At 46.2% G+C, this 25802-nt stretch overlaps 8 protein-coding genes across 8 annotated transcripts; 4 read left to right on the forward strand and 4 right to left on the reverse strand.

Moving 5' to 3' along the window:
• Positions 1-41: 41 nt before the first annotated feature.
• PHATRDRAFT_48616 (predicted protein) lies at positions 42-1264 on the forward strand (the record flags this gene model as incomplete). Its single annotated transcript, XM_002183049.1, has 1 exon — positions 42-1264. One exon carries the CDS (start codon positions 42-44, stop codon positions 1200-1202), a length of 1161 nt encoding a protein of 386 aa, XP_002183085.1. The 3' UTR covers positions 1203-1264.
• AP2sigma (predicted protein) lies at positions 1233-1994 on the reverse strand. Its single transcript, XM_002183180.1, has 2 exons — positions 1870-1994; positions 1233-1729 (listed from the first exon to the last, which is right to left on the reverse strand). The coding sequence occupies exons 1-2, from the start codon at positions 1870-1872 to the stop codon at positions 1274-1276; spliced, it is 459 nt and encodes a 152-aa protein (XP_002183216.1). The 5' UTR covers positions 1873-1994; the 3' UTR covers positions 1233-1273.
• A 532-nt stretch (positions 1995-2526) lies between these two features.
• Positions 2527-3204, reverse strand: PHATRDRAFT_5145 (predicted protein; the record flags this gene model as incomplete). The annotated part of the gene is made up of 1 exon (XM_002183181.1): positions 2527-3204. A coding segment is annotated over one exon (678 nt), but the record flags the coding sequence as incomplete, so codon positions are not given.
• A 748-nt stretch (positions 3205-3952) lies between these two features.
• Positions 3953-6959, forward strand: PHATRDRAFT_29702 (predicted protein). Its single transcript, XM_002183050.1, has 2 exons — positions 3953-5466; positions 5589-6959. Exons 1-2 carry the CDS (start codon positions 4045-4047, stop codon positions 6801-6803), a joined length of 2637 nt encoding a protein of 878 aa, XP_002183086.1. The 5' UTR covers positions 3953-4044; the 3' UTR covers positions 6804-6959.
• Positions 6960-7045: 86 nt separating this feature from the next.
• On the reverse strand, positions 7046-7939 carry PHATRDRAFT_39127 (predicted protein; the record flags this gene model as incomplete). The annotated part of the gene is made up of 1 exon (XM_002183182.1): positions 7046-7939. One exon carries the CDS (start codon positions 7937-7939, stop codon positions 7046-7048), a length of 894 nt encoding a protein of 297 aa, XP_002183218.1.
• Positions 7940-8272: 333 nt separating this feature from the next.
• On the reverse strand, positions 8273-10514 carry PHATRDRAFT_48620 (predicted protein; the record flags this gene model as incomplete). The annotated part of the gene is made up of 1 exon (XM_002183183.1): positions 8273-10514. The coding sequence occupies one exon, from the start codon at positions 10512-10514 to the stop codon at positions 8577-8579; it is 1938 nt and encodes a 645-aa protein (XP_002183219.1). The 3' UTR covers positions 8273-8576.
• Positions 10515-11387: 873 nt separating this feature from the next.
• On the forward strand, positions 11388-12473 carry PHATRDRAFT_39129 (predicted protein; the record flags this gene model as incomplete). Its single annotated transcript, XM_002183051.1, has 3 exons — positions 11388-11695; positions 11797-11926; positions 12027-12473. The coding sequence occupies 3 exons, from the start codon at positions 11388-11390 to the stop codon at positions 12471-12473; spliced, it is 885 nt and encodes a 294-aa protein (XP_002183087.1).
• A 4352-nt stretch (positions 12474-16825) lies between these two features.
• PHATRDRAFT_48621 (predicted protein) lies at positions 16826-21018 on the forward strand (the record flags this gene model as incomplete). Its single annotated transcript, XM_002183052.1, has 2 exons — positions 16826-20867; positions 20905-21018. Exons 1-2 carry the CDS (start codon positions 17040-17042, stop codon positions 21016-21018), a joined length of 3942 nt encoding a protein of 1313 aa, XP_002183088.1. The 5' UTR covers positions 16826-17039.
• Between the last annotated feature and the right edge of the window lie 4784 nt (positions 21019-25802).

The following is a 25802-nucleotide window of genomic DNA, read 5'->3' on the forward strand; positions in this document are numbered from 1 at the left end:
ATACTCAGAATCCGTAACAGTTTCCCTAACAGTCACAGTAAATGTTACTGTCGGTGGGCAAAGTTGGCAAAAGTGGCACTAGCCGATCTATTGAGTCACGAGGCGTCACGTCGACGATCCAGAAACCCGGTTTTCTGTTGACTGTGACATACGATATTCTGCAGAGGCCAGGTTCCCACGAAAGGCGAACTGTCAGAACGTTCCGTACTTTCCAGCCGAGTCCTGGCTCTTTGACGACCAAACCTTCCTTTACCATGCTTCGAAGGAGTCGGCAAAGCTGCCGGAGGGCAGGCAACTTGCATCTAAGGCAATTGCAGTCAAATGTCGAGCGCAATTTTTACTTCTACTGGTGTCGGCCCATCGGCGCGGAACAAGGGACCTTTCGGTTGCTCGTTGCGGAGTTCCCCACAGCTAATTGGTCGTTGCCGTTATCTTATTTTGATCTGATTGAAGAGATTGGTCATACCAGGGTCTATTTTATTGAACTCTGCGGATCTGCTTGGAAGAGCTTGGATCCCAACGATTGGCAAGAAATCTGCCTGGCTTTGCGGTATTCTCGTTGTAGCAGTTTCGCAGTAGGCGACGAGTGTTTGAGCAAGTCCCAGCTATTGGTACTCTACGACACTGTTCGACCAAAAGCTTTGCATTTTCATGGGCTAATCGGATCGGATGCGTGGAAGATATTAGCAGCTTGTCCATGTCTGCAATACCTTGACTTGCAACGGGGACTGAAATTTGACTCGATCTCGGAAGCGCAAACAATCGTGGATACCCTGTTGAATCTTACCTCTTTACGAGGTCTCTCCCTTCGAATTGCCTGCCCCAATCGATCAGCCCTTCAGCTTTTGTTAAAAAGCTTGGAGAACAATGTACAGCTGGAACACATTGCAGTTTCTTTCGACGACACTAGTCTGGCTTGTTTTCCGGAGTGCGCCAACATTGCGGACTTTCTCGATTTTTGCGGTCGCCTCAACCAAACACGAAGAGCTGCGCTTGATCGGCAACGGATTCAACTACGGCGGAAATTTCAAGCCCGGGATTGTCAAGAAATTGACGCAGTAGTGGTGATTCTAAAAGACTGGTATCAGAGCTCAACGCAGATACTCCAACATTTGCTGCCAGTAACGCCGTCGTCCTCCTTTGCTTCCGTCGGAGGATCGGGCGTTGGGTGCGGGGAAAGGCTATGTAAAACAAAAGCCTAAGACTCTATCGTGTATTGGAAGAGTAGCGGTAACCAGAAGATAAAACATTTTACACACACACGCTTTACAAACTACTCCATTTTTTCCAGTAACTTGACACGGTCCAGAATTTCTCGCTTGGAAGTTTCCTCAATTTCGCCCGCCAACATGAACTCATCCAAAATACTGTAAACTTTGTTAAAATTGAACACGATATCCAACTCACATACGTTGCTGAAATAGCTATCGAGCAGTTCGACGAACAAATGAATCGTTTCCAAGTACGATAGCTCGTTCTCTTGTAAATCCACCGCGATGGTGAAAAACAATCCAGCGTATCTTCGGTAAATGAGCTTGTAGTTGTTGTATTCAATAAAGTTCGTGTATTTCTTGTCGCGGGCCGTCACCAACCGGTGGACTTCGGCTTCGATGCGGACCTTTTCCGCTTCCGGACTGACTGTTGAACCGTTTTGGGTACTGGGCGGGGGAACGTACCATTTGGACAAGCGCGTTTTGCCTTGGCGATTTTGTAATAAAAAGAAACGGATCTACGTGTGTTTGAAAAAGGAACGTGGGTGAGTGTACCTGAACACGTTGACAGGCACAGGATGATGCTGCCTGTAGTACCCAACCAAAAAGTCATTCCAGACGACCCCCCGTCCAAAAGGCTGGCAAGCCTCGAACCTACCATCTTCTGCGGCGTTTAGCGGGATCGATAGCGGATGAGAGAGATGTCGGATGCAAAAATGAATCCCTGATCTGATACGGTTTCTCTACAACTCATGTGCTTTCAGCATTTTACGTGATACTGTACTGACTTATATTGGTGTTTGTTGGTTTTTCGTTCGCTTGTTGGGACGCAACCATAGGACCATCGTGGGAACGCCGCGCCGGATCGGCTTGTCCTGTGACCGTGGACAGACACAAACAAATCCATGCTGCGTCCGTTGGTAGATGCCACTCTTCGGATAGGAAACTTTATATACAGAGAATCTGCCAAGCAGTCACGCAGACAAGACAGCAAACAACAGTCGTTCGATAAGCCGTAACTATTCAAAACTATAATTTACAGTTAAGGTAACTGTAACTGTAAATCAATTTGTTCGTCGCTATGCATCACATTAGCTTCCCACCCGTCAAATATATGATCGAGGGAAGAGGCTAGACAACTAGTTTTTGTCTTGTGCTACCAATATGCTAAAAGTTATCATTCGTGTTCCTGAGTATCTTCCTTGCTGACCTGACCCACTTCTCCCTTCCTGGGTGCTGCTTTCCAAATACTCCATGGGCTCTTCTGACTGCAACAATCTTATAGATGCAATTGCAGGGCCTTGTGATAGGATTGGAGAATAAAGTCCCGTATTTCATGTACTTGGATACCTTTCTTGACTGACGCAAAGATCGTCGGTGCATCGGGTCCCGCCGAGTCGCCGCCACGCATCTGGAGCGCATCCCTGCGCATGATGTCCAAGTCGGCGCCGACGGCTTCCGCCAAATCAATCTTGTTTATGATAAGCAGGTCGGACTGGGTGATGCCCGGCCCACCCTTGCGTGGGACCTTGTCGCCCCCGGCCACGTCAATCACGTAAACTGTCAAATCGGCCAATTCGGACGAAAAGTTGGCGGCCAAATTGTCTCCACCCGATTCGCACAAGAGCAAGGGCATAATTGACTGTGAGTGGCTACCGTCCCTGTTTTTGGTAGTCTCCGTGGTTGCAGATCGGGTCAAGTCTTCCAGAGCGGCAAGATTGGCCGAGACGTCTTCTCGAATAGCCGCGTGAGGACACCCTCCGGTCTCGACAGCTCGAATGCGCGACGCTGGCAAGACCCCTTGTCGGGTCAAGAATTCGGCATCTTCTTGGGTGAAGATGTCGTTAGTCACGACACCCAAGTACAAGTCGTCATGCGACTCGCTGTCGTGCTTTCCAACAAACTCTTGGCAAAGCCGGTAGACGAGTGCCGTCTTACCGGATCCCACGGGTCCGCCAATCCCTACGGTAAAACCACGTTGCGTAAAATCTCGCGATTTCCACAAGCTCGCCAGCGATTCCGAAGTGGCCGAGTACGTGCCCGGGCCGCTGTAGGAATAGTGGGAACGAGCAGCACCGACCTGGCGAGTATCGCTTCGATAACAATGGACAGGAGAATTGAGAGGACCAAAACTAGGCAAGGAAGGCTGGGAACCAACAGAGTGAGGAGTAGATGGAGTAGAAGTCGTGTGGAACAACAAAGAGGACGATGCCCTTCCTCTAGAAAGAACAAATGGCTGCGGAAGCCGGCGCAACATCGACTATTTGGATTAGGAGGACACACAGCCTTTCTTTAGATGCAAGAAATATTGAGTATGTCAAACTCAAGGTGTCAATCGTTACAGCACACGTTCTCCTCCAGAAATGCCGATGGTGCTGTTCGTCTTCACGAAAGTCGTAAACGAAATATGCGCTTGGCTCCCAATCTTGTTCAAGCTTTCGTCGTCATCAATGTCACCACAATAAGATCTTTGATGAAGATCTCTCGCTTCGATGAGAAGTAATACCTACCAATTCCCGAAAGGGAAGAATGTCTGTATCTTTTGTGTCAGTGCTGACGTACAATTCGTTTTAAACTAAACATCGGTGCCGTTGAGACATAAATATTGTCAGCAACGAAGCTAACCCTACCATGATCGCCCTTCCAACATACCAATAATTCGTTCAAGAGTAGAAATATGCTCACAGTAAAAAGTGTCGTCGCCCGCATATCGTTTGCTTCCTTTTCTCTAGCTCGAACTTGAGTATCTCGAGCGCTATTGACATTGATAGCGCTCAGAAATACCAACTACAGACTGAAGTTTACTGAAGGTTTGAGTTAAAAGGACAGTAAGATGCTCCGCTTAATCCAAAGGACCGCTTTCTCCCGCTTGGTGTCGCGAAAGCCGTCGGCGTCACCCACAGTTTCGTTACGCACGGCAGTCCCTGTCGTCGGTACCACCACGACAACATTTCGTCGTGAACTGCACTTATCGCCCCGTGAAGCAGAGCACTTGCAACTCCACCAAGTCGGTCGGCTGGCTCAATACCGTCTCGCTCGAGGCGTTCGTTTAAACTACGTGGAAGCCGTCGCGCTTATTAGCATGCAAATGATGGAAAAGATTCGGGACGGACAGGATTCGGTTGCTGATCTGATGACGATGGGACAGTCACTCATCGGACGGAATCAAGTAATGCCGGGTGTCGCTAAAATGATTGGGCAAGTGCAAGTGGAAGCGACCTTTCTGGATGGGACAAAGCTGTTGACGATACACAACCCTGTCTCGGCGCAAGATGGAAATCTCGAACGGGCTCTGGACGGATCCTTCCTACCCGTTCCCAATCTCAGCATCTTTACCAAGGGAACCGACGAGGAAGAAAATCTTGTTCCCGGTCAAGTCATGACGCAAGGGGATCCCATTACCATCAACGCCAATCGTGAGTTGATTGAACTGTCCGTCACCAACACGGGCGATCGCCCTATTCAGGTTGGCTCGCACTATGCCTTTGTTGAAACCAACAAGGCGTTGTCCTTCGACCGCTCCGCGTCCATCGGTAAGCGCTTGAACGTACCGTCGGGAGCGTCTGTACGTTTCGAACCAGGCGAGCGCAAAACGGTCACCCTCTGCGCGCTCGGTGGAATCCAACGGGTCGTTTCTGGCAATCGACTCACAGACGGGGATGCCCGAGACCCTGCCCGACACGCCGCTATTCTCGAACGCGTCACGTCCCAAGGATTTCAGCACGAACCCGTCGACCCGGCGGATATACCCAAGGGGCGTGCGTACGTCATGGAGCGATCGTCCTACGCCGACATGTACGGCCCTACAGTCGGGGATAGAATCGCGCTCGGCGACACTGGCCTGGTCGTTCGTGTCGAACGGGACTATACCGTCTACGGCGACGAATGCAAATTCGGCGGAGGCAAGACATTACGGGAAGGAATGGGACAGGCAACGGGACCAACATCCGACGATGCATTGGATGTGGTTATTACCAATGCTTTGATTATCGATCCCTGTATTGGTATCGTTAAGGCCGATGTGGGCATAAAGGGTACTTCTATAGTGGGTATAGGCAAGGCCGGCAATCCCGACATGATGGACGGAGTGACGCCCAATATGATCGTGGGAAACACCACAGATGTCATTGCCGGCGAAAAGCTAATTTTGACAGCCGGTGGCATCGATACACACGTTCATTACATTTGCCCCCAACAGATTGAGGAAGCGATTTCGAGTGGGGTGACGACCATGTTTGGAGGGGGCACTGGACCGGTACGTTGCTAAAATTTGTCCAGCTCATTATCCGATCTTCCGCAAGGTAGGATACTGACACTTGTTTCTCTCCTACTTTGGAATTTGCATGTTAATACGTTTCAATTCCATGTTGTTGACAGTCTGCCGGATCGAATGCTACAACCTGCACTCCGGCTCCGAGTCAAGTTGAAATAATGCTCAAAGCGACCGATAAATACCCTTTGAATTTTGGATTTTCCGGCAAGGGGAACACGAGCGATACAAAAGCTTTAGAGAACGTACTCAAGGCTGGCGCGGCAGGGTTCAAACTTCACGAAGATTGGGGCACCACTCCGAGTTCTATTGACGCCGCCTTAGACTTTGCCGACGAGCACGATGTGGCGATCACAATCCATTCCGATACACTCAACGAGTCCGGCTTTGTGGATGATTCCATCGCAGCCATGAAAGGCCGCACTATCCATACGTATCATACTGAAGGGGCCGGTGGTGGTCACGCTCCGGACATTATCAAAATTGTCGGCGAAAACCACGTGTTGCCGAGTTCCACGAATCCGACGCGTCCGTTTACTGTGAACACGATTGACGAACATCTTGACATGCTCATGGTATGCCATCACCTCGACAGTAGCATTCCGGAAGATGTGGCGTTTGCGGAATCTCGCATTCGTGCCGAAACAATCGCTGCCGAAGACATTTTACACGATACCGGTGCAATCAGTATGATCTCGTCCGATAGTCAAGCCATGGGCCGAGTCGGCGAGGTCATTACTCGCACCTGGCAAACAGCCGACAAGATGAAAGCTCAGCGTGGCGCGCTACCAGAAGATTCTGCTGGCGACGACAATGTACGCGTCAAGCGATACATAGCGAAGTATACAATTAATCCAGCGATAACCCATGGGATGAGTCATATGATCGGCTCCATCGAAGTGGGTAAGATGGCTGATCTAGTCTTGTGGAAGCCCTGTATGTTTGGTGCCAAACCGGAAATGATCGTCAAGGGCGGAACTATCGCGTACGCCCAAATGGGGGATCCCAATGCCTCTATACCAACGCCGCAGCCCGTCAAGATGCGCCCCATGTTCGGTAACACATCAGCCGGTATGAATTCGGTTGTTTTTGTATCACAGGCCGCCATTCATGCTGACACTGCCGGCAAATTGGGTTTGCAGAAAGCCGCAGCGGGCGTCGTGCGGTGCCGGGCGGTAACGAAGAAAGACATGGTCTGGAACGATCATACACCAAACATCACTGTAAATCCCGAAACCTTCGAGGTGGTAGTAGACGGGGAATTGCTGCGCTGTGATCCGATTGACAAGGTTTCTTTGGGACAACGTTTTTTCCTTTTTTAAAGCAAGGCAAATGTGGCTCTGGAGAAGGACGGATCAGCCTACAAAAATCGAACTTACAATTTAACGCGCCGCCGCAATCATGCTCCGGTTCTGCATCAACACAATACACTTACGAGTTCCAACTAACCATAAGAAATACCTTATTAATGTAACACACACTGCTTTCAATATTGACATCCACCCAACAAAATCTATTGACCGAATCCCTCAATAGCCTACACACACCGGTACATTCATTTGGTTTACAGTCCCAGTAGGTTGGCGTCGTGAGATTCCGAAACGGCGGACCGTGCGTCAAACTCAAAGACGCTAGCGTGATCTGGATCCTTGCCATCCTCAACGACTTGTTTTAGGAGTCGTACAATCGTTGACAAGGATTTGTCGCTGTTGGCGATTACTTCGCGTAACTGAAGCTCGTGCAACGACAACCCCGGCAAATTGGAAAGTTGCAAAACTAATCGCTCTGTTTCCTGACCAGACAGCTCAAAATTGGCATTTGAATCAGTCTGCAGCACCACTCGTAGAATGCGCTCTTGTGCCTGTTGCTGCAATCGCATTTTAATACCGTCCTGCGTATCACGATATTCCGTCACTACGCGCCCTAGCCGATTCCAATCTTCCTGTCCTCTCTGTTCCCCGACTATTTGATCGAGACTGGCCTGCACCGCTTGTAATCGATCGACACTGCGATCAAGTGACGTTAAATGACGATATAAGCGTTCGTTCTGACTGTGCATTTGCTGTACCCGCATCCGTGCCTTGTTGTGAATGGAGCGTAAATTTCCTAGCCTACGAAGGCGCTGCCGTTGCCATACGGACAGGAGAGCACAAACGACGTTGAGCGCACAGGTTATCGTCACGAACCATGTATGGAGGAGTCGGAGATTGTAAATGTTGCAGCCGACAGCGAGTGCTGCCAACGCCGTCCAAATTAGCGCCCGGTTAGCAGAAACGCTCGTTCGACTTGTTTTCGACTCGAGCGTTCCAAAAATTGCGCTGTTATTGTGATTGTGTGTCATGTTGCTGCCGACTCTGACATCATCCTCCTCATCTTCGTCCACGGAAGAAGCGGCTACTTTGGTTACTCGGGAACGCCAGCGGAGTGTCGTAGCACTAGGTGCAACTGCCTTCGCCATTGTGGAAGAAACCCTTAAAGACTTTTTCAAGGTAAGTAAACGAAGGCAAGAGGGGAGCAGAGGCGCAAACGAACTTTCGTTTACAAGTCGCAGAGGGATCACCCGACCATGGACAAAGCGCGACAGAGGAGATCCATCTTGCCACATAACAACTCCCTTCGGCGGTACAATTGCGAATATTGTCGTAGCGACATATTTTCGTTATTTTTAATAATAAAGTCAGGGCGTCGTCAAACAATAGTAAGACAATCGAAGACTACTTGCCATGACTGAAAGTGAGCAACATCAGAATCTTACTTCGCCGTTAATTGAAGAAAAGGATCGTCTCAAGTTGATTGTGAAAACGACTTAAAAAAAATATGCTTTTGCATTAAATTGCATCGCTGTCGCACAACATCAATGCAACGGAAATCGTCTTGCACATCGTCACATTCAGTGTCAAGCACCGAACTCTGCATTTTCTAGAGTCTTTCTTGTCAGGCGAAAAGCTCGGATTGCGTTCTTATCAGCATTGGATTTCGTCAAGGCAAAAGGCTAGTCCCATGCGAATATTCAAATGCATCCGTCGACTTTGAAATCCAGACGCTTTAAACTTTACCATCCGACACCAAGAGTGGTTGGTGCTGCGAATATCCATTCAATCTACCATATTTTTGCGTTTTTTGGGATTTTTCTGCTCCAAAGATTTCAAGATCTTCCGTACGCCTGAAGTAACACCTACCTCTTTCATTTGTGATTCGGTCATCCAGCGCATCTCCCGTCCTGCGCAGGCAAGTTGGACACCGTCCATTATAGAGAGGGAAAGCGCTTGCGACAGATCAACAGATTCGATCCACATTGTGTGTCGTACGTGGCTAAATATGTGTTCGATCGGACCTTCCCCCACGGGACATTGCTTCAAAGACATAGCGGACGCCCAGCAGTCCAGGAATTTTTTATCCGTACTTGCGACATCCCGAAGCAAGGATTCGAGTGCTTTCCGACGAACACATGCCGAAACGATAGGAACTCTATCGGATGAGTTTTTTCTCTTTCCTTTTGGCTTTACGGTTTCACTCGTCCACACACAGACGGAAGGGAACTCCCACTGTCCAGCCAAAAGCCCCTTCTCTGGTCGCCGATGGAGCAACCAAGCTGGCTCCATCGTGTTTGGGCCTAACCACTTCAAGGCGCCAACTGCCAACACTTCTTCGCGCTTTGCTAATTTTGGCGGGGACAGAGGGAATGAAGAGTGCCCACATTTGCTTGCGATGTTTTCTCGACTGACAGAGGCCTTCGATTCTAACGCCTTGCTCAATTCGACCTCAAGAATATCGAAAACTTCGGCTACTCCCCCATGGGCGCACAGCGAACATTGCTGAGCGTTACTAGATGCGTAACGCAATTCAGAAATCTGTTTCAAGTCGTTACCATCAAAGGCTCGCAAAACTTCACGTCCAATTCGAGTTGAAAAGTAAAAATCTTTGAGCGGATCGTTCTCGTCGAGCCCTGTGCCGCCTGGGGCACAGTATGTCGCACCGAGCTCCATGATGGCTTGATTTACTTCGCCCGGAGCTGAACCGTCCCCTGCAGAGACAATCTGGGCAGCCAAATCCCAGCCATGATTGTCTTTCAGAGCCGGAGCTTTAATATTGTTTGCGATTCCGCGCAGCCTTGCCAGAACTCGACAAACGTTGCCGTCGACTACTGGTACATTGACATTGAACGCAATAGAAGCAATGGCCGATGCCGTGTACCGTCCAACTCCCGGAAGATGCAAAAGTTCCTGGACATTCTCAGGAAGTGCACCATTACAGTCGTTTACAATGTACTTTGCTGCGGAGTGAAGGAGTCTTGCCCGACGGTAGAACCCGAGGCCGGCCCAATGGGCGTTCACAGCGTCTTCATCGGCTAGAGCCAAATCGTGAACAGTTGGAAAGCGTATCATCCATCGGACCCAGTACGGAACGACCGCCTCAACTCGTGTCTGCTGGAGCATAATCTCGCTCACCCAAACGCCATATGCCGTCACTGGAAATGATTTTTTGTGGTCATCTGGCGCGTCGACGTCCTCATCTCTTTTTGTGGCTGAAAGATTGACTACAGACGTTGCGAAAAATTCTTTTAGAGATGCTTGCTTTTTGTTCGAAGAAACTGCTGATGCTTTGGCGGCGAAGGCTATTGTGCTCCCTCCCCACGGAGGTTCATCCCCACGCCATGGCAGCTTTCTACGATTTGACCGGTACCAAACCAACAGGGATTCACGTATGGCATCGGCTTCGTCTTTGGAAAAAGAATGGAACTCATTCTCATTGTGTAAAAGCCACGATTTCAGGAAAGCCGTCCTTTTGGAAATAATGGTTTCGTCACTGACGCTCTTTCGCCTTTTCGATGAAGCCTTATTCCGTTGAGAAGAACGCACCGACATGGACCCGTCACTTGGCGATATCCTTGAGCTTGCACACCTTACTTGAAGAAGTGACATTGAGGTCTGTGCGATGGCTACGCTTCTAAATCCCCACACCTTAACAAAACAAATAGCGGAAAACAAAACAATCAGATACGCACTGAAAGAAGTACGCAGATTGAACGGCATGTCAGCAATGCTCGTCTTGTAGAGAGATCACAGGTCCGCTTCACCATTGATCCACCACACCGTCAATCATCGGTAAAATAATGCCTGGAGTCATCGCGGAGTGCTGTTCCGGACTATGCCAACTTCAGGGTAGGGTTGGATTTAGCATCCCGAGAATAGCTCACAAGCTTGTTTCTTTTGATGGGTCGATACCTTTTGGTATTGGCCATCCAAGCTATGGCCGGAGGCCTACATCGACTTTTTTATTCGACCTTAGGTGAATTTTCACACAGCGCTATGGAATTACTTCAGAGCAAACTAGCTCGCTTGTATTGATCGTACCGATTTCGTCGGTAACTCCACCAACGAATGTCTGGCCAAATTGTGGAGTATCGGATGCTTCGTTGTACATTATGGTTGCATAGCATCCTCTCCGCCCACTTGTTGCTGGACAAGATTTGCTTTCACCACTCAAAATCGCTTCTTCACTATTAATCTGTTGGGGGCAAATATAATGAGCATATGTGTCAGTGATTCCGCGTAGACGTAAAAAAACGAGAAAATCTTCGTCGATAAATCAAGAAACTGTGCTTAAAGGAACATATGTGTAAGTAGCTCAGGAAGGTCCCGATTTGGAAGAAGCTCATAGTTGACTTGCCAAGAAGCAGGTCTGAAAGTTGATGGGACGGGTAAAACTCAATCCTGCAGAGGTCTGGGTTAACGGAGTGTCTATTCATGGATCTGAGCGCACACTTGACTACTTTCGGCAGTTCTCAGGTGTTCTTGACTGCGAAACTCATCTGAATGCGAGAACACTTAAAAAATTGAACTTGTGTTGTGTTATAGGATTGAATCACAAAATAGGTTTTTGCACGTTTTAGCCACAAATCTGCTATGAGTTTCACTAGTTCAATTGTGTCCCTTCTTGCCCTCTCTGGCATGTCGCTAGTATGTGCTTCCCCAGCAATCAACACACTCAGAGTAAAACCAGGGGATGTCTTTGCTGTGACTTTACAAAACAACCTTCCTGCAGGTTCTAGCTTAGATCGTGAGTTGTACAACTATGTGATGGATCCAGTAAATGAAGCAAACAATGAAGCCAATGTAACGATTGTTTTCAATCGACTTGCCGCCAACGGCAACATTCACCTTCCAGAGTATGGCTTTTGGGGTTTGAGCTACAACAACCTTCACTTTCATGGGTAAGTGCGCTAAAGAAATATTGTGTTGTGTGAGAGCTGGCCAGTCAGGATAGGAGTAAATGCCATACTCTGACCGACATAGTTTGTGCGTGTTTCCACAGTGCCATGTTTTCGCCATCTCTGGAAAATATTGACCAAGTGGTTGATGGAGGAGAATCGAAAACTTACACCTTTAAAATTCCAGAAGACGCTCAATCTGGAGTGGTGTGGTATCATAATCATGTGCACGGCGTAAGTTGGCTAGTCAATCTTCTTAGAAAGCATGTCTACTCACTGAGCATGAAACTTACTCTAATTTTGTCTGCTGCAACAAATGATGTCCATTTGAAAGACGTCTGTGTATTCGTACCTTGCTTCCTTGTTTGGATTCATGGTAATTGAAGGCACAGATAATGATATTTCCAATGCTCCAGGAATTTCTGGATCTACTGAAGTGCTGATGCTACGTTCGGAAGGCCTTGTTAATGATGACAAGTCTATACCTATGTTTTTTCCAATTACTGGGCAGTTCAACTGGAATTCCGTTGCAAATGGAAATCTAGGACAGGAAACAACGTATGCATTTACTCAACATGAAACAATCTTCTTTCGAGTGGCATCTGCAACAACCGAACCAACTATTAGTCTTGTGATCCCAAATATTTCCTTTGTGGTTGTTGGCTATGATGGTCTACCATTGCCAGAACCAATAGAAACTGATACAGTTGTAGTCGGAGGCGGAGGCAGAGTGGAATTTTTGGTACGCTTTGATGAGCCAGGAACATATGAGATGAGCTGATTGGGTTGGCCAAGTGCCCTGCCTCAAACTGTGGAAGCATGCTTGGAGTTTTTTGGAATCAATGCATACCCCTGCATTTCATACGACAAAGAAACTCTTGCAGCCACTATTCTTGTAAGCCCAGCTAACAGTACAATTCATACCCCAACATCCCTTTTGGAAGATATTGAATTACCTCCCGTGTCAGAAAAGTTGAGAGCACTTGCTGAAACAGAGTCGGTTGATTCAAAAACCATACTATTGCAACAAAAAAGCGGTTTTCCTCTCTTTCAGGTCCCTTATAATGGTCCTTTTGTTCCGCCTGGTATTGGTTTTGGAATGAATGACCATTTAGCCACGCCGCACTTCTTTGCTGGCAATGTGACGGCTGGTACATGTGAGACTTGGGATGTAGTGTCATTGCCAGGCGCTTTGGAACATCCCTTTCACTCACATTCAGCGCATTTCCTTGTCACACATATGGATGGCATTGCTGTGAATCCGCCAGTTTGGCATGATACCTTTCCAATTTTCGGTGAAAATGTGACAATTCATATTTGTTTTCACCAGTTACAGCCTGGTGAAACAATGCTTGTTCATTGCCATATGCCAAACCATCTTGATATTGGAATGGCTATGAGTTTCCGTTTGGTAGAGAATCCAAATGACATTGATATGGGAGCCAAGGGATTGTCTAGAGCTACAAAGTGTCAGCTGACATTTATTTCTTTGCTAGTTGGATATGTTTTTCTTGGAGTGAGGTCATGGGCCTTTTAAAAATAACCAATCAATATAAATGTTGCATAGTATAGTTTCAATCTAAGCAACGTGTTCTCATTTCATATGCAAACAAAAACTTGCATTTATTTTGAGAAATTCTTTATGCTGCATACAGGCTGCCTTTGCTATATTTGCGACACAGAGAGACATATCTTTGAATATTCTATGCCAATAAGTACATCCTATCGTCAGGTATTGTGATTTACATAAATGATACCACATTAAGTAAGTATACCTGTCTAATCATATAGCCACAAGTAGCTTAGATTGACATCAAGTGGTTGCAATGTGTAGAATCAATACTTCCAATCTATTTTGACCCTTTTCAATAAGAGAAATGGAATTTGGCCCTACGGCACAAGTATTTCACAGTGAACAAATCCAGTGGTAGCGAATGTGGTGATGTGACATAGGTAGTATGTTGCAGCACCTAAAATTAAATCTTGTTTTGTATCATCACATCCTGTATGGAATGTATGGTAAATATGGACCTACATTTCCACTACCGTGGAATTAACACAGTTTATCAGACCCATTGCATGCACAGATGTGTAGCTTATGTTTATTGCTTTTGTGGAGAGAAATGGGCGAGAAAGCGGTTCATTTGACACAGCTTTCATGGGGTTTCCCCATGGTTGCAGTTTCGTTGCGGATTGAAACGATCCCACGGGAGTTGAGCTGCTGTGGGGCCGGAATGGTCGGAAATAGCCGGAAACGGTGAGAACTTGCTATTGAGAATGGTGTGAAAGCAGACTGTTGTTTAAATTGTATGCACACCCAACTGAGTTTGCCTTATAACAGATAGCCATTATAAATGGTTAGGTCCTTGGATATGGCTGGTAAATTTTGATATTGTCATTGGGTATGAGACCAAATTACTAACCAATTTATTGGTGAGATACGCTGGATAGTGTTTAATACTAAGACCACTGGACATAGGCGTTTTAGAGAAGTTATGTCATTTTGTATGACTTCTTTCAATTTAGCTGGATTACCGGTGAACTAAATTGGACAATGTACAAATGATAAACTATAGCCATTCAATGCTACAATTTGATACTACTTTGTTGACAAAATTGTATAATTCATCACAGAAACTAGCCACTTATACTGGTCAGGAGCACTGGAAATTGCGTAGCACTTAGGACAGCAGTCAGCTGAGCCTGAATTTTTGTGCTGGCTCCTGTGGTCCGCAAGGCATTGCAATTGTGTTTTGTGTTGACTTGAGTTGCGTTACGTGGTTTCATTGTTTGTTGTTGAATTGTTCATCTTGTTATTTACGGCTGCTGACGGTGCTAATGCATTTTGTGGTGCGCTTGGGTGGATTGGATGGTCTGTTCTGGCGGCAAACGCATTTAATTTGATGCAATGGACTCCCTTGGATTGGTCACCTGTGACCATCTCAAGGATATCCGCAGTGCCAGCTGCCGGTGGAAATGCTGCGGTGGCGACGGCGCCTGGCATCCCTGGAATAGCAATCCCCATGATGTGGGAGTACAAGTTTAGCGAAATGCATCTCTTGGCGTCTGAGCGTCTCTGTTACGTAGTACAACCAATGTACGTACGTAGGACAGGAATAACGCGGTGTCGACAATACCTGGTAAACGCAAGTGGGCTTTATTTCGAACGACCTGCAATACACCTAAGCGGACTTTGGGACTGTAAAACTCAGCTTGCTGACAACGCTCCCCATGGATTAGACAGCGGATACAAGGACCTATGCTAATGTAATATTTGGATCAATGAATTTCTAAAACAATGAGAGGAAGATTATTCTACCACTAGTCCATGAGAATTGGCTCTTCTATTCAGATAGAAGACCTCTTACCATGTGCCAGATAATCTTACTCCCACATAGATATATCCCTTCTAAATATAAATCCCAAATAGAATCACTCAGCAAGTATCCAAACCTGCCTGTAACTTGCCTTGTAATTTGTGGGACTGTATCCTAATCCTCATTCTTGTATCCTGTTACGGTACACCACCTTGCGGCATGTACCTTGGACAGCTTCCACTTGGTAAGGAAAGTGTAAGTGTGAGCCAATCCAATGGACGCAGCGTTTACATGTCTTGTATGGAGTTTGTGTCGGCCTTATTGCGCAAGTCTACCGTAATTGAGCTACCCTGTTGTGGTTTACCTCCTTGCGACATGTCTTGTGGAAATTATTCACTAAACACGGATGTCGCAAGTGTGAATCAAAACTATGCACATGGAGTTAAGGAGGCATGCACAGAAGTGATACCAAAGCCTTGTTCCATGGCCACGTGGACTCACAATAATCAAAGCGTTTGTACAATTGCTATGTTTCCGGAGCCGCATGTGCTTAGTCTCAACTTGTCGGTTTACATGACCAAGATGGACTGGAATATAATTGGAACATCGAAAATACAATTGAAGCAATAAAGGGTCTATCACAAGACACATGGTGGGACTGAAGAAGAACAGCTACTCACCATAGGTTTTGTGCATGGGACTCATAGTTCTGGAGGTATATATACATGTGGGAGAAAGATTGTCTATTGAGATTTTGGAAGGTGTGGAAGATCAGTGATGAGCTGGCACTTTGTGGGATTGTTTACTGGACTGAACAACAGATTGACTAGTTTATAGCATGTAATCTTCCACTCATTGTTTTAGAAATTCTTTGATCCAAATATTGCATTATAGCATAGGTCCTCGCATCCGCTGTCTAACCCGTGGGGAGCGTCGTCAGTGAGTGAGTTTTACAGTCCCTAAGCTTGCTTAGGTGTATTGTAGGTCGTTTGTCATAACGCCCACCTTTGTTTACCACACACTGTCATAACAGTGATCCGTCCTTGGTTGTGCTTTGGTAGTACTCCATAACATATCCTGCTCCTGTATCTTCCATTAAAGTGATAAAGTATAGCCACGCAATACTGCAATTTGCCACTAAGGTGAGCAATTGTCATAGCTATTGTTGTTGGAACATTCAACTAGCATAGTGCCTAGCTCTGAATATTGGCCATGTTTGCCAGCCTTATTACTGTCCCAGTCGTCGTCTGTACGATGCTGCGGATAGAGGCAATGTTTTTCGGGTCATTACCGAAATGTCATTTGCGAAGGCAGTGCGAAGTGACACGTGTATGCATCTAAGGATGCAGCAGTTGTGACACGCAAGACGACATGTCTTGCCGACCAAGAAATCATCTTTACATAAGCGATTTTCTCTATTATGGTCGTCCCTTGAGAGGTAAAGAAAATACCTTCTCCACGTCTACAAACTGGGATTGAATCGAAGCAGATAAGTCTGCACACGATCAAAGGGTCTCACGTTCATCTGCATTCATCTGCATTCATCTGCATTCATTTGCATTCATTTGCATTCATATGCATTCATTTGCATTCATTTGCAGTCATCTGGATTCTGCGGGATCAACGCATAGAAGACAGTACAGAGGCTACGGTCTCCTTGAATACGATTGACCAGAACATTACTATCCCAGTAATGTGACTATCCGTGGAGAGTAGTACGGATTCTACTGAGACTCCTAAGGGAGCTCCAAGGGATTTGTTTGCACTCGAAAAGATTACATCCATATTTGTCTCTACTCACAATTCTAAATTCAGTCGAGGTCAAACCGATTGAGTTACCGATTAATTACAATACAATCGGGGCCTTACGAGGCTTTCCCCTTTATTCATCTTACTCTCTCATTGTATCAACAATACATTGCGTGAGTATAGAAGAATTCGTTAGTTTATCAGACCCATGTTGTCATTGCTGGCGTTGCTCTCGCCAACGTTCTTCCTTTACACGATTGTCTCTCTTTTTGAACTGAGCCATGGCCCGAGTTCGCAAGGCAACCGGTCCTACCCGGAAGGGAGCGACCGAAATGGTGCCGGAGGAGCGAGTGGAAGAAGAAACGCCCTTTGAGGCCGTTGAGTCGCCGTCCAAGGACAGTGACAATGAGACGCAACCATCGTCCATGGGCGATGATAATGACTCACAGTCTGAGATCGAGTCGTACAAGATTGATACCGACATTGATTTCAAGTACAACCCAAACTTTTTTGAGGACAAGAAAGCCCTTGAAAGTGTTCTAAGGAATACTATGGGATTTGGAGATATCCATGTGAAGTCACTCCAAAACGAAGGTTTGAAGACCGCAAATGATTTCTTGCTTATTTCTATGAGTGACATCAATGATCTTTGCGACAAGCTTTTGTTTGCAACAGTTTACAGGGCTCGCCTACGGGCATTTGCTACATGGTTACGTAGTCAACCCGACAACATAAATATTACCCAAGAATGGACAATTCCAGTTATGCAATTGGAAATGCAGATGAAGGCGCAAGCGTCTCCATTTGGAACCTCCGAGACCAACAAAACAGACAAGTCAGTCTCCAGTCTGGTGCCTGATCCCTTTGATGGTACACAGAAGAAGTGGCTCGCCTTTCGATACAGTTTTGAGGCATGGGCCGGAGCAAGTGGGCAATCTTTTGATGCCTGCATCTCACATGACTCGGAGCGATATTCCCGTTCAGAACCAACAGCGACCTACAATGACATCAATGACGAACCTGATTCATTTAAATATGACTGGAACGTTAAGTCAGTTCGCAATTCAAACATCTTTTTTATGCTCAAGTCGCTCACAAGCGGCGGAGATGCATGGGGCCTTATCGAACCTTACGAGGTTTCAAAAAATGGCCGTCATGCCTGGATCGCCTTGTGTGCGTTCTATGAAGGGGCCAGTCAGGTGGGCTTAACCACAGAAGAAGCTCGCACTACAATTCTGACATCGAAGTATACCGGACAATCCCGGAACTTCACTTTTACCAAGTATGTTCAAAAGCATCTTACTGGTAACAACATATTGGCTCGCAACAAAGAGGCCTACACGGACTCACAGAAAACAAACTTTTTCCTACGGGGAATTGTTGATACTGAACTTATGGCATTCAAGGCAGCTGCTGAAGCTAACCTAAATGAATGGAAGTTCGAACGCGTTGTCACGTACATGCGTACTCAAGCCGCCAAGCTCACGAGCAAGGACGGTAAGGATTCCCGAAACATTCGTCAGGCTACGGGCTTGTCGAAAAACAGGAACAACAAAAACAACCGGCGCAAGCGCTCGGAATACCAAAGCCAAGGCAAAGGTAATAAAGAGTCGGGCAAAGGAAACAATGCTCCTAGTACTCAACTCCGCAAGGACATCTGGGATGAATTGTCTCCCGAGATAAAGGATGCCATCAAAGCGGCAAAGCGTAGAGCGTCTACGGACCCGCGCACGGCTAAAAGAGCCAAGACTAGTAGTACGGATAACTCTAACGCAAGCGTTGAGTCCTACTCGCCTGATTTAAGGTCAATGTCTACTGAAATATTTAAAGCAGATGATGACAAGGACTTGGCTTCAGGTCAGCCTGAGGCGAAAGATACACCACTTCATTTGGAACTTGAAGATACGCTTAAGAAACCTACATATGGAGCAGGTACCCTATTTGGGCGATCTGCTGACAGGGTCTCCTTTAATCGTATGGTATGCAGTTCAGAAGAAAACAAAGTCACTCCTTGGCGCATGTCAGAACTACGGCTTGCGGATGCAACAATAAGACGCATTTGTAAGAATCGCACACGAAATCCTACCGGCCGTTCAACATGGGGCGAAGCTGCCATTGATACTGGTGCCGACACAATTTGCATTGGTTCAGGCTATACTGTACTTGCCCATACAGGTCGATATGTGAGTCTGCGAGGTTTTCATGACAGTGGTGATACTCTTGATCGAATTCCAGTTGTGACGGCTGCTACAGCATATGACTACGATGACGGAACCACCGTTATTCTGGTTTTCCATGAAGCTTTGAATCTTGGGCCTACACAGTCCACATCTCTCATCAACTTGAATCAGATTCGGCACGCCGGACATCAGACTGATGACATTCCGAAGTTTTTATCCCAAGGGAAATCTCTTCACGGAATTGAAACAATTGATGGCGACTACATTCCTTTTGAATTGAAGGGACGCACATCATTGTTGTACTCACGAGTACCTACTCGCCATGAGCTTGAGAACTGCCTGCACATTGATCTCACATCTGATCAACCCTGGGATCCAAACAGCAAAGACTGGGAGGATAATGAGCAGCGCTACACGCGTCATGACCGACAACGGAATGCACGCTATACCGCAACTGATAATGCGGATGAGGAGAACTTTTACCATGGGTATTTCTCTCTCCCTGACTCTAAGGAGTTCCCGGTTCTACCGGCAAACAATAATGTTATGAACCCAAATGATGTCGTACGCGAGATCAAATATGCTACTGCACGGGTTTCAAAATCTAGCCCACGGGATCTAGATGTCGATCGAGACAAACTTCGCCGCATCCTGGGACATGTTCCTATGGAAGTAGTTGACCGAACACTGGAAGCTACAACACAACTTGCGGAACGCTCTGGCAAAATGCCACTGCATCGACGTTTTAAAACGAAGTTTGAACAATTGCGATACCGCCGGTTGAAGTGTACGTTATATAGCGACACTTTCAAATCTACTGTTAAATCCTCCCGAGGACACACGCATACCCAAGGGTTTGTATGTGGTGATTCTTACTTTGTATACCACTTTCTTATGAAAGCGGAATCCGAAGCAGACCAAGGTCTTGCGTCAATTATACAAGATATAGGAATTCCGGCACAAATTCACACCGACAACGCAAAAGTGGAAACCTTAAGCAAATGGAAGAAAATCACTTCCGGTCACTGGATAAAAGTCACAGTCACGGAACCATACTCACCGTGGCAAAACCGTTGCGAACACGAATTCGGTGCGGTTCGGATCCAGACACGACTTGTTATGGAAACGACACAATGTCCAGAACAGCTTTGGGACTACGCCATTACCTACGTGGTAATTGTGCGTAATAATACCGCTCGCAAAGCCTTAAATTGGCAAACGCCATTAACGGTTATGACAGGTGACACGAGCGATATTTCAGAATTGTTGGATTTCGAGTTCTACGAACCGGTACAATATTTTGACAATCCTGAAATTAAATTTCCACAAGCTAAGACTAAAGTTGGTCGGTGGCTTGGTATTGCAACAAATGTTGGACAAGCTATGTGCTACTATGTCCTAACAGACAAAGGAACCGTGATAGCGCGATCCACAGTCACACCACTTCACAAAGTTGATTCAACTGCTTTGCAAACCTCTCTTACAGCTTTTGATGCTATGATAAGGGATATTTATCAGCCTACTGATTTTGCTCACAGCACTAAAAAGCAAGCAGCCTCGTTACGACGAGATGAAGCAATGAAGGTTGCCAGAAAAACTGGTGAACCTGAAGATCCAGGAGTCCGTAATAGACATGTTCTGTATGACTTAAATGAGGGAGCCGACCATGACCAAGTGGAACCAGGACTATCAGTTGATGATTACTACGGTAACGACGACGAAAAAGAGTCTGGTTCGTCGGATCTCCTTGTCGGCAGCGAAGTACTCCTTACTAAGGGAGGTATACAACATCTAGGCAAAGTCACCAACCTTGATAAAAATGGCCAGCCCAAGGGCTCAAACGAAACAACCAATTATGTTGTTGAGTTCAATGATGGTACTGAAGAGATTCATGGATACAATGCTCTGCTTGACGCTGTGTATAAGCAAGTCGATGATGATGGTAATGAATGGTATACTTTTGAAGATATTGTTGACCATCAAAGGCGCCCACGTGGCGGCCGAGGACGAACGAAAGGTTGGTTCCTCCGTGTTAAATGGGCCAATGGTGAATACACCTGGGAGCCTCTTACCTCTTTAAAGGAAAGCAATCCTTACCCAGTTGCAAAATATGCAGCCGACAATGAATTAATGTCGGAAAAAGCTTTCTCTTACTGGGCACCATCGGTACTGACAAAGGCTGATAGGTGGATTCGCGCTGCACGCACGCGAAAAAAGAAGAACCGATACAAGTACGGTATAGAAGTTCCAAGGAACGTTGCCCACGCTTACGAGCTGGACAAACAGAATGGCAATCATCTCTGGGCTGAAGCCATCCAAAAGGAAATGGGCACGCTGCAGAAGATGGAGACCTTCACTATCCTCTCGAAGGGAGAAAGAGCTCCCAAGGATTATAAACGCATCCCGATGTGGATTATTTTTGATGTCAAAATGGACTTCCGACGCAAGGCACGCCTTGTTGCTGGAGGCCATGTGACAGACCCTCCCACTGATGATACTTATTCCAGTGTTGCGTCAAGGGAGAGTGTTCGACTAGGTTTCTTACTTGCCAGTCTGAACAATCTTGATCTCGTCTCAGTTGACATTGGTAATGCTTACGTCAATGCCGATTGTCGTGAAAAGGTCTATGCAATTGCTGGCCCTGAGTTTGAAGAGTTCGAGGGACGGACAGTCATCATTGCTAAGGCTCTGTATGGACTAAAGTCCAGTGGCGCAGCGTGGCATTCCCACCTCGCGCAAAGTCTAAGGACTATGGGTTTTGTGTCTTCTAAGGCCGATCCAGATATGTGGTACCGAGCTGCTAAGCGCAAGGACGAAAGCGAGTACTACGAGTACATTATAAGCTACGTCGACGACCTAACGGTTGTCTCGGAAAATACCAGGGCGATTTTAGAAATGCTCAAAAACATTCCCTACACACTCAAGGGTGGTAGCGCTCCAGAAACATTTCTTGGAGCCACTATTGGAACGTACACATTCAAGGATGGTACGTCGGCGTGGTACATGTCTGCTCAGCAGTACTTAACCAACGCGATAAAAAACATAGAGGAAACTCTTGGGCTGAAACTTTCAACAAGTAACCGAATTGTCACGCCCTTGATACCCGGATACCATCCGGAGGTGGATACGTCCGCTTTCCTCGACGATGACCGAGCGAACTTTTATATGAGTCTTATCGGCATTCTTCTCTGGACATCTGAACTTGGACGAATTGACATTACCCAAGAAGTGGGTCTTATGTCACGCTTCAATGCGAAACCAAGAGAAGGCCACTACAATGCGGTGCTTCGTATGTTCAGCTACTTAAAGCGACACTTGAATTCCAAGCTTGTCTGTGACCCTAAAATGAGAGAATTTTCTCAGGTCAAGTTCTCTGATCCTATGTGGAAGGAGCAATACCCAAATGCTGTAGAGGAACTCCCTCCAGCAATGCCAAAACCTATGGGTAGGTCAGTACAAATCACGGTGTTTGTGGATGCTGCTCATGCAGATTGTCACGTCACGCGGAGATCGACCACCGGCATACTTATTTTTATAAATGGAACACCAATACGTTGGTACTCCAAGAGACAAAACACTGTCGAAGGATCGACATATGGATCGGAGTTTGTTGCCATGCGCATAGCTTCCGAAATGATCATAGCCTTGCGGTACAACCTACGGGTATTGGGTGTTCCACTTTGTGGACCCGCAAATGTTTTCTGCGACAATATGAGTGTCGTCACAAGTTCGACGATACCTTCGTCGGTACTTAAGAAAAAGCACAATGCTATTTCATACCATAAGGTTCGCGAGTGCATTGCTAGTGGGACAATGCGTCTTGCACATGAACCAACGGGCTCCAATCTCAGTGATATGCTCACTAAGTGTCTGTCTGGCCCTCAGCACAAATTCCTCATCAGTCACATTCTGTTTTGAGCCACGGCCATACAGTACCTTCTGCGCCACCATACTTTGGGGCAATCTCTAGACTGGACTTTGTACTCCCAGACTGCGAGATTGAAGGGAGTGATAAAGTATAGCCACGCAATACTGCAATTTGCCACTAAGGTGAGCAATTGTCATAGCTATTGTTGTTGGAACATTCAACTAGCATAGTGCCTAGCTCTGAATATTGGCCATGTTTGCCAGCCTTATTACTGTCCCAGTCGTCGTCTGTACGATGCTGCGGATAGAGGCAATGTTTTTCGGGTCATTACCGAAATGTCATTTGCGAAGGCAGTGCGAAGTGACACGTGTATGCATCTAAGGATGCAGCAGTTGTGACACGCAAGACGACATGTCTTGCCGACCAAGAAATCATCTTTACATAAGCGATTTTCTCTATTATGGTCGTCCCTTGAGAGGTAAAGAAAATACCTTCTCCACGTCTACAAACTGGGATTGAATCGAAGCAGATAAGTCTGCACACGATCAAAGGGTCTCACGTTCATCTGCATTCATCTGCATTCATCTGCATTCATTTGCATTCATTTGCATTCATATGCATTCATTTGCATTCATTTGCAGTCATCTGGATTCTGCGGGATCAACGCATAGAAGACAGTACAGAGGCTACGGTCTCCTTGAATACGATTGACCAGAACATTACTATCCCAGTAATGTGACTATCCGTGGAGAGTAGTACGGATTCTACTGAGACTCCTAAGGGAGCTCCAAGGGATTTGTTTGCACTCGAAAAGATTACATCCATATTTGTCTCTACTCACAATTCTAAATTCAGTCGAGGTCAAACCGATTGAGTTACCGATTAATTACAATACAATCGGGGCCTTACGAGGCTTTCCCCTTTATTCATCTTACTCTCTCATTGTATCAACAATACATTGCGTGAGTATAGAAGAATTCGTTAAAAGGATGGCCCTGATCACGGCACAAATACATTGTGTTGTGCAATAAGGCCAACATAAATGCCACAGTTCCACCATGCTCTCCATTCTGATTCACACTTCCGTTACCCATGTTTGGTGTCACTTGTTGTAGGGACATGTCGCCTTGGTGTATACCAAGACAGTCTCTGACCAGGGGTTCCTGTTGTTGCGGCGGACTTTACTGCAGCTATCGGAAACCTGTACACCTGGAAAGTGCCTGAAATGGAAGAAGCGAAGGATGAGGAGGATGTCCAGGTCAAGTCTTTGTCTCTGTTCTCGAAAAAGGAACCAAGGGAAGTCCGTTCTTCAAGTGGTTGGTCAATTATTTGAGCTCTGTGCCGGGTGTCAACAAACTGCCGTTGGGTTATGTTGTCCGGATGTACAAAATGTTGCTGCACCTGATGCCAATTTCAAAACGGAGCACAAGAAGATGGTGTTGTTAACCCCCCATACAGGGACGGTATTTGACAAGGATAACGGAAAAGTTTGGATTCAGGTCAAGCAGTTGACTGTGAATGTTCCGGCATGGACTTATGTTGCGCCTTTCAAGGAGAAACGCCATGAGGAAGTTCACTAATCCGGCCAAAATCAAGATTTACTAAATACCTAAGGTGGGGCCACATTGCTTTCCTTAGTAGTGATAATTATGAAGAAATGTGAATCTTAAATGCTTCAAGTATTTAAAGACCACCTTTATACTGTTTTTGAATGCATTCAAGGATTAATTTGTGGTCTGCAATGAAAGATGTTCTCCAAAAAACGCTTCATTTGTAGGAGGCATCTTGACTGTGAGAGATGATCCATTGATGAATCTTTACGAAAAGTGGCTTGAGGATGTAAGTTTCAATTTAATTAATGCGTGTGATCCAATTACTAAGGAAAGAACTCTTTAACTACCTTAGCTACTTAACGGAATATAGGTTGTGGCCGGATTAGTTATTTTGCGGCCTCATCAAGGCCGGATCAGTGCTTTTCCTCTAGCATAATCTTCCTCTCATTGTTTTAGTGTCAACATCAAGTATCTCCTGGCTTCTGAAGACAGCACAAGGTGATCAAGACTTGTCTGGCTTCTAACAAAGAGATACAAACTAACATGTATGGTTTTTACACATTTGTTGTTAAGATTTATAAGCTCTAAACTAAAGCCAAATCTTTCACTTTCCATTTAGTTGCACAATTGCAAAGCGCCAACATGGTCCATTTCATTAGTCTCCACATTGTTGTACACGGCACCATGGGCACATTCATTATAGTTACCATGCTCCTTAGCATGACTACGGCCAAGTCCCAAAATGGTCACATCACCTTTCTGTATACTCAACTGGGATTGCACCTGTCCAAAACCATCTGTGTTGGAATTTGTGGGCAAACACAAAAGATTAGTTTTGACAGGCTTGCCATGGGTGCCACAACCGAAGTAATGCGTACCATTGTGCAAACCGCTACTCAAAACTGTCATTCCAGTTGACATCTAGAAAGTCATTGATCCAAACTTTGTATTAGCATAGGTCCTTGTATCCGCTGTCTAGCCCGCAGGGAGCATTGCAAGCAAGTTGAGTTTTACAATCCTTAGACTTGCTTATGTGTATTGCAGGTTGTTTGTTCTCATGCCCAACTTTTGTTTACTAGACCTTGTTGCCCCAGCATTTTGAGTGGGTAATTATCCCCCAAATGAATGGCATCAGCTTTTGGCTAAGGAAAAGAAGAAGGTCTGGGGAAAGCATGCGGCCACTAAGGCCTTTCGCAACAAGAATCTCACAGTATGTACCTGTGCAGAGTGTGCGTTTGAGACATTTCTCTCAAAAGTGTGTCACAAGCAGAAATCAATATGTTTACTGCAAGTTGTGAACATGTCAATGGAATTGGCCTTGTTATATGTATTCCTATGTAATTATGGCATTGTCAGAAGATCCATGGGCACAGATTTGCAGTTTTCTTTGCTTACTTTGAGAAGGCTTGTGATTAGTAAGGAGACTTCAGTTGCACCAAAGCT

Source organism: Phaeodactylum tricornutum, chromosome 18 (genome assembly GCF_000150955.2).
Source record: "Phaeodactylum tricornutum CCAP 1055/1 chromosome 18, whole genome shotgun sequence".
Lineage (NCBI taxonomy): Eukaryota > Bacillariophyta > Bacillariophyceae > Surirellales > Neidiaceae > Phaeodactylum > Phaeodactylum tricornutum.